This window comes from Physella acuta, unplaced genomic scaffold (assembly GCF_028476545.2).
Source record: "Physella acuta isolate Inbredline_101_S28 unplaced genomic scaffold, ASM2847654v3 ptg001163l, whole genome shotgun sequence".
NCBI lineage: Eukaryota > Metazoa > Mollusca > Gastropoda > Physidae > Physella > Physella acuta.
This window is the reverse complement of record NW_026732680.1, coordinates 1-17,500: the sequence shown is the minus strand read 5'-3', so window position 1 is coordinate 17,500 and position 17,500 is coordinate 1. Positions and strand designations below refer to the sequence as shown.

The 17,500-nt window shown below is 36.5% G+C and overlaps 1 protein-coding gene across 1 annotated transcript; it reads right to left on the bottom strand.

Moving 5' to 3' along the window:
• Nucleotides 1-2,011: 2,011 nt before the first annotated feature.
• On the bottom strand, nt 2,012-14,523 carry LOC131956609 (uncharacterized). Its single transcript, XM_059321118.1, has 6 exons — nt 14,422-14,523; nt 11,843-11,921; nt 10,774-10,961; nt 9,746-9,986; nt 2,858-2,977; nt 2,012-2,441 (listed from the first exon to the last, which is right to left on the bottom strand). Exons 2-6 carry the CDS (start codon nt 11,895-11,897, stop codon nt 2,374-2,376), a joined length of 672 nt encoding a protein of 223 aa, XP_059177101.1. The 5' UTR covers nt 11,898-11,921; nt 14,422-14,523; the 3' UTR covers nt 2,012-2,373.
• Between the last annotated feature and the right edge of the window lie 2,977 nt (nt 14,524-17,500).

Below are 17,500 nucleotides of genomic sequence, written 5' to 3'. Positions count from 1 at the left end.
TATCAAGAATTTAGCACAAAAAAAAAAGACCAAGATGACCACATTCTCCCGTTAATGTTAGTCATCGCTTGAGATTATTGTAGTGCATGCCGTGCGCTTTGGCATGCTCGAGGTACGTTACAGATCTCAACAACAACTGTACTGCATGCAGCCTGAGAACAATAACTATCGTGATAGTAGCCTGTCAAGAAGAACTATCGTGATAGTTGCCTGTCAACAAGAACTATCCTGAGAGTAGCATGTCAACAATAACTATCATGATGTGATCAAGAACTGTACTAAGAGTAAATTTTCACTAAAGACTATCCTGAGAGTAGCCTGTCAACAAGAACTATCCTGAGTGTAGTTTGTCAACAAAAACTATCCTGAGTGTAGTTTGTCAGCAAAAACTATCCTGATGTGACCAAGAACTGTACTAAGAGTAATATTTCACTAAGGACTATCCTGAATGTAGTTTGTCAGCAAAAACTATCCCGAGTGTAGTTTGTCAGCAAAAACTATCCCGAGTGTAGTTTGTCAGCAAAAACTATCCAGATGTGACCAAGAACTGTACTAAGAGTAATATTTCACTAAGGACTATCCTGAGAGTAGCCTGTCAACAAGAACTATCCTGAATGTAGTGTGTCAGCAAAAACTTTCATGAGTGTAGTTTGTCAACAAGAACTATAATAATGTGACCAAGAACTGTACTAAGAGTAAATTTTCACTAAAGACTATCCCGAGTGTGGCTTCTCACTGAGACTTTTGGACAGTTTCAAGTCAGCTTTGGTAAGTACCAGCGTTAATAACTTCACATTCCTGTGGTGGGGGAAGGGGACGGATCCGTGATTGTAAAAAATGAGTCAAAAGTTATATGTTCACTCGTATCTGATAGATATTGTAAAACAAAATTATTATAACTACATTCTTAAATCTCAGACACAGACATAATTCTCCCTCGATTTTTCGATTCTTTTTTCAACTCAGCATTCAACAAAGACGCAAATCTAACGCGATTGTTAAAATTTGTTTTGGTTATGTTCAGTGGCGTCAGTCGGTCGGGTGTAACCCGGTGTGGCACCGAAAGTGCATATATATATAGGCATATATATATATAGGCATATATATATATATATATATATATATATATATATATATATATATATATATATATATATATATAAGCTCTGTGTATACACATGTGTATATGTATTTAAATATATATATATATTTTAATGCATTTTATCTTTTTAAGCTTTCGCATTTTGGGCTGAACATCGTTTGTTAGTTTGTTATTTTAAATAGAAAATGAGTAAGGTAGCAACCAAAATATTTTTTTTACAACGTTTGAATTTGACAATTTCGCTCTTAATTAAAAGACTTTTTAACTCTACTTAAACATTTATTTAACTTGAATGATCGTTTTATATATATATATATATATATATATATATATATATATATATATATATATATATATATATATATATATATATACATATATATATATATATATATATATATATATATATATATATATATATATATATATATATATATATATATATATATATATATATATATATATATTGTAATTTTTACCTTCGGGTGACCACTTAAATGGTGTCACTCCTAAATTGTGTCACGCGGTGCGGTCCGCATCCCCCTCTGGTTATGCTATTAGCAAATCACTGTAGATATGTATATTTGAGAATGGGGCATGCCGACATGCTAGAATCCTTTCATAAATGATTTTTTTTTAAATGTTAAGGGTAATTTTTGTACAATTTTTTCCCCCGCATAAGTTCAACTAATTTTAATTGTATTTCTTAACTCGTACCCTAATATAAGAACATGCTTTTCATTTAGTAAATGTTCCACATTTCAAATTAAATTAACCGAGTTCAATTGTTAGACAACCTATCGATGGTGGAAGGAAATATTATTATTTATACTTTGACTAAATTGGCGGGAGCTGGGAAACATTGACAACGTGGAGAAGAAAAAACAAACGCAATGTTATTTTACTTTTTCGTATGCAATTATTTATTCTCATTTCATTCCTTACACTGATGTTAAAAGGTAATTTATAAGCTAATAAAATAGTATAGCAAACCAACATTATTTGGCATAAGATTGAAATATAAAAACTCACATCAATTTAATTATTTAGTGTATTTTATGTTTTTTTTAATTCTTTTTTTATGTGAATAGAATTTTTTAAATGATAAATGCCAAGTCCATCATTAACAGTTTTTATATGACACAGTTTGTTTTAACTAGATTTAACTTTAAACACCAGATATCAATAAAATATTCAAGATGCGTCGCAGTGCATTTTCAATTTCTAACAGAGCCAAGCATGTTCCTTTGACCTTTATGTTATTCCAATCTTTATTCATTAAGCATGATCTCGGTGAAGAGGATAGCAAACAGAATAGCAGTGCCAACAATATTAGTTCCTGTGGATTATTTAAAAATATTTAAATTATAATGTGTTTCTAGAAATATGGTAAAAATTCACTCACTCGTGGACACTCTAGGACACGGCTAGAGGATAACACCCCCGACCCCCGTCAGGGAGGGAGGGAGGGAGGGAGGGAGGGAGGGAGGGAGGGAGGGAGGGAGGGAGGGAGGGAGGGAGGGAGGGAGGGAGGGAGGGAGGGAGGGAGGGAGGGAGGGAGGGAGGGAGGGAGGGAGGGAGGGAGGGAGGGAGGGAGGGAGGGAGGGAGGGAGGGAGGGAGGGAGGGAGGGAGGGAGGGAGGGAGGGAGGGAGGGAGGGAGGGAGGGAGGGAGGGAGGGAGGGAGGGAGGGAGGGAGGGAGGGAGGGAGGGAGGGAGGGAGGAAGAAAATATATACTCTCTGTACGACCGATAACCTGCGAGACGTTGAATATTTCCGTTTGTAGATGCTTTTTTTGGTCGAGGCTTCGGTACACCGTAATATCCAAAAATAGGTTTATTTCTTGGAGGATGAACGTAGATAGGATCCCAGTTATCTGTTGTATATGTTATAAATAATTACTATTTTAAGTACATATCAGACACACATTATAATGATATATATATGTGACGAGCGAACATTTATCCTGCCGACAACGCCAATTGTAACGAGCCAACAGTTACCATGCTCGCAACGCCACATGTAATGAGACCTAATTGCCTGTAGTGCCACGTGTTAACGAGTTTAACCACTCATTCTAGACAACATTGACCACAGTATAGATACTCAAGATGCAGGTTCGCTATTGATCCTTTATTACATGAATCAAGAAATGCTTCATAATAACACAATAAATCAACAGGAATGCTTCTCAATAATAGTCTGAATCAACTGACCCCTAACAGTCCTTCACTAGGCTTTATATAACTGAATCCACATGTCTATAATCCTCCTTAACACAATACGGCTAACCCGTTCTATAACCGACTTGACATAGTCACACAGACTGACTGATCTAAGCGAGCGATGAAGATGGAAGAGAGCTCGCTGAAACGGGAAGAGAGAGAGCGAGTCCTGCTGTCCCCTCCTATTTATGCCTTGTATCCGTACTCGTCTCCGTACTTGCATTCCTCCGTAATCGATACTTGTACTCGATCTCCGACCACCAGTTGCGTAGTTCAAACGTACAGACCGTAAAATAACATCTGCGTCCTATCCATCAAAGTTGACAGGCCGTCTGAATACCGTTTCCCAAAATAGCACGCGCCGGCTTTGAGGTTGTTATCAGCCCGACCCAATAAGCCACCTGTTATCGGTTGCATCAGACCAACACTGTGTCTCGGCTTCTCGTTCGTTATCATTTGTAACTGGTAGTTAGGCCTACCCCAGTTACATCCACCCCTGCTTTTTTTGTGTGTTTTCAACCACAAACAACGCCTGGCAGGTGCACTCCTCCAAAGTCAATCGCACAGTCGTAAAAAAAAAATCTATTGTTCCACTCACTGTCCACGACGTTCCATTCGTATACGATTGACAGTTCTACCTATTTCACATATCAACTGTGTCTACATCATCTTCCTGAGACACAAAACAGTTCTAGAATTCACATCCACCCTTTCCATTTGGTGCCTTCACCAGTTCACTTCTATAGCTCTTTGAACAGTCTGTTTTCATACCAGCGCGACCATGAAAGAATTGATGGTTGCTGACAAAAAATTTCGTATTCCTTCTGTTCCTTAAACTTCTCCGCGGACCACTTATCTGATGGTCTACTGTCTCTCTGCTTCTGGAGGGACCGGGATCCTCATTGTTGCCGGTATCCTCCCCTTGCGTATCGCTGTTGTTCTGTTGATGGTGATATGGTTCCGGAATGGGTATGTGAATTTCCGTTATAACTTCCGGTTCCCTAATTGTCTTGGGTTTCTCTGTGTGTAACTGCTCTTCTTGCCTATTCCAATATTTCTTTAATTGAGCAATATTCGCCCACCGATCCGGTTTGGCGTGATCGATGGGTCTTATCTTAAAGGGGCCACCTGCTGCTTTAGGCATCTCCACGACTTGCCATATCTCCTGTCCCCAGAGATCGTGGATTTTGTTTCTGCCTAACGGGTGGCTACGCAGTAATACCCTGTCATTCAGTTTGAGTGGCGGGTCCTTCGTCTGTATCGGCGGTTCCCTTCGCCGAGATTCATGTTCTAGTCTTTCCTGTACTACCCTGTACATTTCTCTAATTCTTCTCATATGTTCATTCACATATTCCAGTGCGGTGTATGAGCCAGTCATACTCTCCCTTTTTCCTAGGAACAAATCAAGAGGGAGTCGAGCCTCTCGTCCGAACAGCAACATGTATGGCGAAAAGCCGGTTGTGGCATGTGGTGTGCAGTTGTATAGATATACCAACTCTGGGAGAAAATCAGGCCAACGTTTTTTCTGTTCAGGTTCTAGCGTACGCAGCAAATCATGCATGCTGCGGTTGAACCGTTCACACTGTCCGTTTCCTTTCGGATTAAATGTGGTTGTTCTAGATTTGTTGATCCCGTAGTGGTTGCACAGTTGGTTAATTACTTCTGACTCAAAGGCCCTTCCTTGGTCAGAGTGTAATTGTCTTGGTATGCCATATTTGATGAACCAATGTTCTAATAATACCTTTGCCACTGTTTTGGCAGTCTGATCTCGTGTGGGCACCGCCACCGTCCATTTGGTGAATACATCAGTCATTACCAACACATGTTCCGTCCCATCCGATGATTGCTCCAACGACGTAAAGTCCATAGCCACAATCTCTAGTGGTTTTGTCGCTAGTAGGTGTCCTGATGGCTGTCTCATTTTGCCAACTGGCATTTTCGCATGCTGACACCTCACACAAGCCTCACAATGGCGTTTGACCTCCATTTCCATATTGGGCCAGTAACACCTCCGTCGTAATATTTTGTGGGTTCTGTCCTGACCCTGGTGTCCTGCCCTGTCATGTGCCAACCTTAGCACTTCTCCTCGTAATTGTCCCGGCACCACCACCTGGTGTATTGTGCCATCAATTTGGTCATGAATTCTCCGCATGAGAACACCATCCTTTATACTAAGACGGTTCCACTGACTCAGTATTTTCTTTGTTTCTCGACCAAATTGTTCTCTTTCCCTCCTTCCTGGGAATTTTTGTTCCTGGACGTGTTTCAATAGCGGTTGTAAGCCACTATCCGTTCTCTGGGCATCTCTTATCTTTTGGTGATTAAGGCAATTAAAATCACTACTGTCCATATGTTCGGGTTCCGTGGATATGTGCTCCACCCCGGTCTGCCCGTTTTGCATCACTTGTACCCCATGAGGGATATCTGTTGACGCTCTGACCTCACATATTCCTGTCAGTGTTTCTTCCTCATCACCCGGTCTCTCGTAAGGATTCCTTGATAAGGCGTCCGCATTGCCATTGGACCGCCCCGGGCGATGTTTTCTCTCTAGGTCAACGAGTGCCAATTCTGCTGCCCATCGCTGTTCGATGGATCCCAGCCTTGCTGTAATTTGAAGTTCTTTTTCAATATCTGATAATTTTTCTTCAAGTCTTGTTTGAGACTCTTTCATTCCTTCTAGTTTGCCAACACTGTTCTGTTGTCTAATATTTTTATTTACTTCTTCCGATAACAGACACTTTAAAGATGAACATTTCTCCTGTGCTTTTGATTTGCATGAACTTTTCCTATCCAGTTTCCTGGTTAGACTTTGAATTCCTTTATTAAGTCTACCAATTTTCTTCTTATCATCATTTTTCTCTACCAACAAATTGTTCACTTGACACTTTTCAACATTCAAGTTCATTTCACAGTTCATTTTTTCCATTAGTTGTGTTTTACCTTTCTTTTTCTCCTTACTGTGTTTCTGTGTCATTTTGTTTACCAAGTCCTTACCTCGCCGCTCTGTAGCCTTGACCTGCCTTACAGAGGGCGATCGTTTCACCGGACAGTACCGTGCCATATGTCCGGGTTGTGAACAAGACAAACAAATTGGTCGACCGTCTGCCGTCCATTGGAGTGATGGCTTGGCAGGACGCGGCCGTCCAACCCGTCCCTGTTTTGTCCCGTTCTTTTCCTGATTCTCAGCTGTTGACCTGCTTTCCAACCACTTCAAGCGTTGGTCAACCTTCTCTAGGTGGGCCAACAGTTGAGCCATCATGGTCTCCATCGTGTCGGCCCCTGTGGGTGGGGATTGTCTCTGTTCAGGCACAGAGACTTTGTCCACCGAACAGTTCGATTGGTCCTCATCCTCGGACCTGCGGATCGCTGAGTTCCTGACCTGAAGGAAGGTCAACTGCTGGTCTCTGTGGACCTCCTCTTTCAACTCTCTCCTTAAGATCGGGGTTGCTAGCCCCTCGATGAAATGGTCCCTCAGTAGGCGTACATCAATGTCCGGTGATTTGCCCTTTACCAAATCAAAGGCCCTGTTCATCCTGTGTGAGTACTCCATCACACTCTCCGCCATTCTCTGCTTTAAGCCCACGAATCCCGATAGCAGTTGCACTCCCGACCGTCTCTCCCCAAAGGTCTCCATAATCAGATCCAGCACCTTATCTGGATCTGATTGGACGGTCCTATCGTGGCACTTAACCTCTGCCCTAACCGTTTCACCTATACTGCCCATCAGCAGTCTTAATCTTTCCTCTGGTGACATATGTCTCGAGGCCCAGGCCGCTTTGACCTCTTCACTGAACCTGTTGGTTAAAGTTGGGTCTCCGTCCCCGTAAAATTTGTTAATATGGGACTCTCTGGGTAGGACCACTATATGGGTCTGCTTCTCGTCCAGAGTAGACATTTTCTTCCTTAAGTACTAAAAAAAAGAGTTCTTTCTTACCGTGTGTGTATGAAAAATTTTTCCTCGTTCCTCAATTTTCACAGTTCCTGAATGTCCGAATTCACACACACACTAAACACAGTTATGCACAAGGTTGACTATAGGTGCCTTAAACGGCAAGTCTAGTTGAATTCATCCTGATCGCAGCGCCAATTGTGACGAGCGAACATTCACCCTGCTCGCAGCGCCAATTGTGACGAGCGAACATTTATCCTGCCGACAACGCCAATTGTAACGAGCCAACAGTTACCATGCTCGCAACGCCACATGTAATGAGACCTAATTGCCTGTAGTGCCACGTGTTAACGAGTTTAACCACTCATTCTAGACAACATTGACCACAGTATAGATACTCAAGATGCAGGTTCGCTATTGATCCTTTATTACATGAATCAAGAAATGCTTCATAATAACACAATAAATCAACAGGAATGCTTCTCAATAATAGTCTGAATCAACTGACCCCTAACAGTCCTTCACTAGGCTTTATATAACTGAATCCACATGTCTATAATCCTCCTTAACACAATACGGCTAACCCGTTCTATAACCGACTTGACATAGTCACACAGACTGACTGATCTAAGCGAGCGATGAAGATGGAAGAGAGCTCGCTGAAACGGGAAGAGAGAGAGCGAGTCCTGCTGTCCCCTCCTATTTATGCCTTGTATCCGTACTCGTCTCCGTACTTGCATTCCTCCGTAATCGATACTTGTACTCGATCTCCGACCACCAGTTGCGTAGTTCAAACGTACAGACCGTAAAATAACATCTGCGTCCTATCCATCAAAGTTGACAGGCCGTCTGAATACCGTTTCCCAAAATAGCACGCGCCGGCTTTGAGGTTGTTATCAGCCCGACCCAATAAGCCACCTGTTATCGGTTGCATCAGACCAACACTGTGTCTCGGCTTCTCGTTCGTTATCATTTGTAACTGGTAGTTAGGCCTACCCCAGTTACATATATATATATATATATATATATATATATATATATATATATATATATATATATATATATATATATATATATATATATATATATATATATATATATATATATATATATATATATATATATATATATATATATATATATATATATATATATTTATATATATATATATATATATATTTGTATGTGTGTGTGTGTTTCTGCATGACATAAGCCTGCGATCTTTCAATAAGTTGGGATGACATTTCGGAATGCTTATGTTACGCATCTCTACCACTGGTAAATATTACGCAATATCCGATTTCTTTTTGGATGGTTCGTGACTGAAGAGTTATATGAAAAGTTTTTCGTTGACTCAAAATCTAATGTCTATGGTTAAATATAAATACAAAGACCTTCTGAAACTAGTAGAACTTTTAATCAATCATAAACCTTCCAAAAAGCAAACAAGTCTAAATAATAAATACAATCCAAATCTATACAATAATTTTAAACTTAACTTACAATTTCATGGAAATCACTAACACTTCTTTCTACTATTAACACTGGATAAAATATCTAACTAACACAACCTATACTATGAAAAACCAAATACTGAGTACTAGTGGAATATAAGTAAATTACAGCCCAACACAACACGATGCTATGAGCCATGGGTTCTATCAGGGTGTCTTGTGCGCATCGTGTTTGGAAAATTCCTCCTTTTTATAATACCCTAAAATTATGGGATGTTGACAACAATGCTAAGGACCATTGGGGATGGAGCCAAAACACGAGTAACACGAACAAAGTTGTGAATACTATCACATGAGTCTGGTGGAAAATTTCTTAGTTTAAACAACAAATAGCTCAAGGCCATTTACAATATTAATAAAATTAACCTATTAAAGAAGACCTAAGTAAGTCACACTGTGATTCATCCACCATCTGTCTATTCCCTGTTTATTGTAAACGTAAAAAAATTATACTGTCTCTGTGTGTGTGTGAGAGAGAGTGCCTTTGTCTGTTGGTGGACGAAAACTCTCATGTAACTATTAGGAATATAATTCAATTCTGAATAATCAGAGGAATTAGCCATGATTCGATTAACAACAAAAATATTTTTAATGGGTTGTTTTAAAAATCTTTTCAAAAATAAATAATTAGACTACATCAGATTCTAAATAATGTTACTTCCCCTTAGTTTCAAACCGTTTAAAAACTTTATTATCTACCCCTAACAGCCTTAACTAGATCTAACGGCTCTATAATATTGTAAACATTCTCGTGAACCACAGCTCAGCAGACAGTTAGTTTCATCGCGTCACCCGTTCTCTTATTGAATTTAGTATTCTATCGAGTGTTTTAATTTTGTTATCTTCTCTTAGATTTGAAACCGTTTAGTTAACTTTTAATGACTAATCAAACGTCTAACTAAATTAAAAAATAAAGGACTTATATTTTCATCGAAGTGGTAGGTATCTGCAAAGTTTGAACAAAATCGCTGCATAAGAAGAGGTCAAACAAATAGTAAAAGTAGAGTTATAATTACCTGGTTTGATTGAACTATTGAACACATTACTGATTGCCCAATAGGAAAGGTTCATTGGAGAAGCAGGCCATATATTTGGCCATTCTCCCTCTACGTTTAGTTGTCCTTTTACAACGACCCTATATACAGCGCGTCGAAAGGGGTAATAGGAGAAACTGAGAGGATTTTCACCGGTGCAGTTGCAAGCTGTATTGCTGATGTAACATGGCGTGCAGGGGAACAATGCAGCGATATCACACAACTAAAAAAAAAATTAAAATACAATGATAATTCTGGATAAATACCTGCCCCAATTATAGCGGAAATTAATATCTGGACCTTCTATAACGTGACATATCTGTACAATCTATAGCCTGACATTGATATCTATGCAATGTATATCCTGACATTAATATTTGTACCATCTATAACCTAGCTTTAATATCTGTGCAATGTATAGCCTGACATCAATATCTGTACAGTCTATAGCCTGGCATCAATCTCTGTACAGTCTATATCCTGACATCAATATCTGTACAGTCTATATCCTGACATCAATATCTGTACAATCTATATCCTGACATCAATATCTGTACAATCTATATCCTGACATCAATATCTGTACAATCTATATCCTGACATCAATATCTGTAACTTCTATATCCATCCTGACATCAATATCTGTACAATCTATAGCCTGACATCAGTATTTGTATCATCTATAACATCAATATCTGTATTATATAACTTTTTGTACCCTACATTTGACATCTACACCCTGCATTATATTTAGCATTTTGTGCAGTACGTCACACACCAATACCATGATTATATTCAACCTTTTATGCCTTACATCAGACAATAATATCAAACAATCTACTTACACAAGTATCAACTCTCTTCATTCATTGACACCTCACACCCATACCATTCACTGCCAAGACACAAATAAGCCTACTTGTAAGCCACTATTCACGAACACCGTGCACCCGTTTACATTAACAAATTACATGTTAATAATATAATTGTATTATAATATTTATACTTACAGGAAAAAACTCCTGCTCTTCTTCATTATAAGATTCTACCATTATAAACACGCATATCTCTGGGTCTGGGAAAAAATTTTCCGATGTCACACTTCCAATAATCTTTCCGGTGTAGCGGCAATGCGGAGCTTCACATTCTCTTTCCCAACCATCTATTTTTGGTGCAAATTTTGGCATTTGAACACCTACTAATAAAAAATATATAATATTCCGAATAATTTCAAATGAGATGGATACGTCATACTTTTAAAACGTTTTATAAACTTCTAGCGTACCCGTTTCTCATTGCTGCTATTTAGTCATACACACCAAATTAAGCCAACATTACTAGATGATCTCATCAATGCACAGATTTAGTCATGGACGACAAATTAAACCAACGTTATTAGATGATCTCATGCCATTGAAATCGGTAGTTTTAGACGTTAGATGTGTTCGGAAAACTATGTAATATTTAACAACCAGGGTTGTTGCAGGGCGCCGTCGGATGCCGCTGATTATAATATTAACCCTAAGCAGTTTAATAAAAAAATAATCCATTTTATCCACTATACAGGACGATCAAATAGCGGACTTCAAGTGCTAAGATAGTCAATGACATGATAGCGACCTGTAGGTAATAGTTCCAATTTGCTTTTATAACTAAATACGTCTACGTCAACAATCTGCTGATACGCCTACGCCTACGCCCTTGCCTAACCCTAAGCTTACGCCTACGTCTAATATACATTATCTGATTCTTAATTACTAACACCAAAGAGAATATGCTCATTACCTGAGATCTGAGTTTTAAGGTATAAAGTGTAACCCTTGAGGTCTAATATCTAATGTGTAATGCGGTGTGTGGTGTCTAATGTATAATGTCTAAAATCTTTGCCTGTATATTTTTATGGGTAGATGTACGTAGACTCCTAGATGTACGTCTTTATCTGTCTAACGTATAGCGTGAAACAACCAGCGTATAACGTATAATGTGTAATGTATAGATTTATTAATAATCACTATACAATACAGTATTATCATATAACATTAGTTCTTGTGATCAAACCACCAACATGTTGGCACTAACCAGAGAGGCCAACATTGCACAGAAAGAGCATCAACAATACATTGGTAACATCCATCCTACCACGTCTTGGATGCAAATGCTGAAAAGAAGCAATTTCATTGTTTAAAAACAACTAAGTCTTTTAAAATATATTAAAATTTCTAACGTAACTTTTATTTTTAAAAAAGTTTTTTAAACGAATTAGATATTCACAGGTTATTTTTATTTTAAAATAATTATTTAAAAAATTATCATGTAAATGGAAAATGCGTTTATAGCATAATACAAAACTTCCCACACAGAGAAATTCTACAAATCAACTGATCTGGAAAATATAATTACTGAATCAGACGAGTAATAATGAGCCTGAATTCGACAAAGCTAATATATTGTTATTGACTCGACAAAAACGTTTCGAAAAACTTAGTCAAATAATAGACCAAGGGATTAATAATGAAAGAGATATCTCACACGATCTATGTTGAGCTTTGAAAATGTGTGATAACTTAACTACTGCATCATTAAAATTCAAAAGCGTTTATTTTAAAGTCAGACGTTTAGAATTTCCATAACGGCATGTCATGTATTAACAAATAAAGTACTAACGACTATTTCCTTGAAACGGAGTACAAAATGTTTTTGTCTTCGTTTCTTTACTTTCAAGACCTTATAAGGATTTTTTAAAAAACGCTTAGCTGATTAAGTAAATTTTATAGCTTCACTTCGACGCGTTGGACTATGTTGTTGACACTCATAATTTATATCCCACTGTATATACTGTAAAATGTATCAGCAATGTCATGGATAGAGGCTTTAATAAAAACAGTTTTATACAGACACCTACCACAAGATAAGCGTATTCGTTAATCAACAGTTTAATGAAGACAATGACCGCAAGATTCATTAACTTCATTAACCAACCATAAGGTATAATGCGGAAAAAAGACACGTGTCCTTATCTTTCAAGTTCTGTTTTTTTTAACTACTCATCAATTACTATTCTGTCATTATTAATTATTTTGTTAATGGACTTTACCGAGCTGACAAGACTCATTTGATCGTTGTTGCTGACATGGTTTAAAAAAATTGATTTTGCAATCTAAATAACCGTAAAATATTTGTATAAAATCTCACGCCTTATAATGATTCAAAAATTCAATATTTTTATAATCAACGTTAATGAAGTTGCAGATCTGGAGAACTTTAAAATACTTTTTTTGAGTTTAAGGCTACATTTCTAATTATTTTTATCAAGCCTAAGTTATAACCCGGAATTTCATTTTCGTAAGACAAATCTTGATTGGCTTTACTTTAAAGGATCTCAGATCAACACTCTCAAAACGCCACTCCATAAAAATCGTGTGGTAATTTGAGTCAAAACTTCGTCGATACAATTTTTAAATTAAAAGTTATTTTTAACCACATGACCTAGTTCAGCCATGTTTGTTGTCATTTTAAGTGATAAAATGTACATAAACAAAATGTATTTGGTTTCTTTTAAATTTCATTTAGTAACGTAAAATTATCAAAAACACCAAATACACGCGAACTTTAGTAAAGTCCAACAAACATCAAACAGTCAAATTTTTATAAACATAATAACTTTTATAACATCTAACATGATTTTAAAAATAATTAATGGACATTTCAAATTATTTTGAGACTATTCTCGGTTAGATCCATTATCGAAAATACTAAGACGTCAAATACATCCAATATTTATTAAAGTCCGACAAAAAAAACCCACAGTTTTATGACCAATTAGTAAACCTAAGTCTAGCATCTGTTATTATTCGGGTAGAGTATTGAATTAAAAAAACAGTAAAACAATTACAAAATCTGTAAGAGAGTTCCGGAATCCACCGGAAGTACTGTAAACCATACTTTATTTGGCGCAATATTTTTTTGTTGATACAGAGCCTTTAAAATTGGGCTAGATTGATTTTAATTGCTTGTTGAATACTGCTGCACTAATAGTTTTGTAGTAAACTATGCTAGTAAACATTGTTCTAAACATTTTACTATTTTTGTTCTCTTTTTCAATAAGTTAGCTAGATCTAATGTTCATTGATTGTACCAAATCATCTGAAAATTAAAATCATTAAATGAATTATAATATTTTACTTCAGTTTTGATAAATTTTAGATGTACTTATTTAAATTTACTATTATATTTACTCCTGTTTCTTTATGTCGATCAAACTTAAGTTGGAAAAAAAAACCATTATTTTTTTATTTTTTAATGGACAACTAAACCATGGTTTACCGTAACTTATGCTTACGAAACTCAACAAACATTAACGGATACATTCCGACGCTAAACTAAGGTTTTACCACCATACTAATTTTAATTACACAGTGCATACATTTTAAACATATTTAATGGGCCTCTCGAATAATTTCGAGACTACTCTCGATAGGGTGCATTTTATGTAGACTAGGAGGAAGGGTGTAAGTTGGAAAAAAATTATCATTAGAATACCCCTTCCCACGGACACTTATCAAAATTATTCTCACGTTAATTGAGTTTATATTTAAAGTATTAGCCATCTCGACCCTTATTCACAGGCATCGGTTTTAAATATGTGTACATATGCATACCTGATGTCTTACGAGTTACTTGTAAATATATCGTTTTAATTTAACTTTGCATCGCGATTGAAGTTTTTAAATACGTAACCTTTTCCTTGTGAAACGTATTTCTAAAGTGCAGAATGGTGTAGGTTTGGGAATTACCATTTTTATATTGAATATGCAAAGTTTTTGTGCGATGCAATGAAGGTAACTTCATGCAAGCCAGTTTTTACTAAGCCCTATACAAAATTAATGATGACTGGGAAGATTTTTCTTAGCTTTTTCTTGTCTCTCTCTCACTTTTTTCTCTCGCCCATAGAGAGAGTGACACCAGAAAAAAATAATTTGTAAACAAATATTCATTTGACGGTGCAAATTTGCATAAGGGGATATGCTAAGTGTATTTCTTTTTTCTACAATATAAGATCTATAGCCGTTTCAATATTTTTTTTCCGTGTTGGTACATGAAAGCTAGTATTAAACAGCAAAAAATAAAGGGTTAAAAACATTTTCAATTGTCATGGAAACTCGAAAAAAACCTCCGCCATTTTTTTGGCATTTTAAAACGCTAGGGCTTTTTACCTTCTCGTATATACTAAGTAGCCTATAGAGAAAGTCTTGTAATCGTGTCAAAAAAAAATCGAGATTTTTGCAAATCTCGACGTTTTACAGCTGCCTGAGTTGGAAAAACATAGTTTTGCAATCTTGTCCGTATGTCTTTGTGTGTGTATGTGTGTGTGGATATGTGGATGTGTGGATGTGTGTCTCTGTGTGTGTGTGTGTGTGTCTGTAAACACTATATTTCGAGTACCGCTACAGCTAGGTTGATGAAATTTCATATATAAGTATTGTATCAAAATCGTAGATTCGTATCAACCTTTGAGTGATTTCCGATAATCGGAAGTGGAATTTTTCTACTTTGATTTTTTTAAAAGCCTATAACTTGAGTACTATTTCAAAGTAAAATAATAATTTTTCTGCCTTCGGTCAAACTTTGAGTAATCTCCGTTGACCGGAAGTAGTTATTTACACTAATTCCTGTTTCTAAAAATGCGAATGTGAATTTATAAAGTACTAATAATATTCCACACTATTATGCACATTTTATTCGGCGTTTACTTAGTGTGCAATTCTTCTCCTACGAGATTCTATTCTATTTTTAAAATTTTAAGTATTTAGAATGGATTAAAAATTATGTCTATATCCCGAGTAGCCATTTCCTGTTGTTTTATATAAGAATATTCGAGAAAGTTTAGGGGAGACCTTTATAAAGCATTATTTATCGCGGTATTATATGCAAATTTTTCGAGTTTATTTAGAGAACAATTGTTACTTTCCTGTATTCGGAGTATAATGGAGGTATTCTCATAAATGTTGACGTTTTATACATCCCCAAGTCGGAAAAAACTTAGGTGGGTAATCTTTTCCGTATGTCTTTCTGTCAGTCGGTTTATACTTGTATATGATAACTTGAGTACTGTCTCAGTTGGGTTGACGAAATTTCTTATATAGATCTAAGTATTATATCAAATTTGTAGTAATTTGAAGTATCATTTATTCTATTTCCGGTTTCTCGAAAAACTGTAGCTTGATTACTGTTTCAGCTACTTAGATTCTCTACGCGAAATTTCAAATATTAGTAAAATAATAATATATTTAATTTCGTCTCTCACAATTTTAAACAACTTTTTACAATAGATTAATGATTAATGCATTGATTTCAGGCTGCGCGGACCTTTGACCACAGGTGCTTTGACCATAGGGGGTTTGACCATAGGGGGTTTGACCACAGTGGAGCTTTGACCATAGGGGCTTTGACCATAGGGGGTTTGACCACAGCGGGCCTTTGACCATAGCGGTGCTTTGACCATAGGGGGTTTGATCATAGGGGGTTTGACCACATGTGTTTTACAGCAAAGTCTTTGATCACAGGTGGTCTATCAACGGGTGTTTGATCGATTTCAGCAACATAGCACACAGCGTTTAATAGGAATAGAAAAAATAACCCATTAATCATATCACACACCATAGGTAACAAATAAAATGTATAGGCTTGGCTTGAAGTGTCAGTTATTACAATTCTCAAGAAACCTTTTCCTCAGTCAAATTTTGCAACGTGTATTTGGTGTCCGTCCACAGATAATACTAACGATGTTCATCTATAGGCGGTTATAAGCTGGATGTAGTATTGTTTTCTGTATCACTAGCAGGTTTACCTCATGGTGTCACCCCACCCCCCCCCCCCTGTCGGGATTTGTCAATAAAAAAGACTTTTTAACTCTAATTAAACATTTAACTAGAATGGTCGCTTTTTTCTATATATGTATATATATTATTTTACCTTGGTGTCACCCCCTAAATTGTGTCACCCGGTGCGGTCCGCATCCCCCGCACCCCCTCGCGACGCCTCTGGTTATGCTATTAACAAATCCCTATATTTGAGAATGAGGCATGATGACATAGTAGAATCCTTTCATAAGGGATTTTTAAAAAAAAAATATTAAGGATAATTTTTTTACAACTTTTTTCCCGCATAAGTTCACAAACTAATTTTAAATATTTCTTACATAACTTGTACCCTAATATAAGAACATGCTTTTCATTTAGTAAATATTCCACATTTCGAATTAAATTAACCGAGTTCAATTGTTAGACAATCTATCGATGGTGGAAGGAAATATTATTTATACTTTGACTTAATTGGCGGGAGCTGGGAAACATTGACAACGTGGAGAAGAAAAAACAAACGCAATGTTATTTTACTTTTTTCATATGCAATTATTTATTCTCATTTCTTTACTTAAACTGATGTTAAAAGTTAATTTATATACTAATAAAATAGTATAGCAAACCAACATTATTTGACAAAAGATTGAAATATAAAGAGAGTTTACACGTTTAGAAAGATCATATCATTTTAATTATTTAGTGTTTTTCTTTTTTTTTAAATTTTTTTTTTTTTTTGTGATTTGAATTTTTTAAATGGTAAATGCCAAGTCCAACATTAACAGTTTTAAATGATGCCGTTTTGTTTTAACTAGATTTAACTTTAAACACCAGATATAAATAAAATATTCAAGATGCGTCGCAGTGCATTTTCAATTTC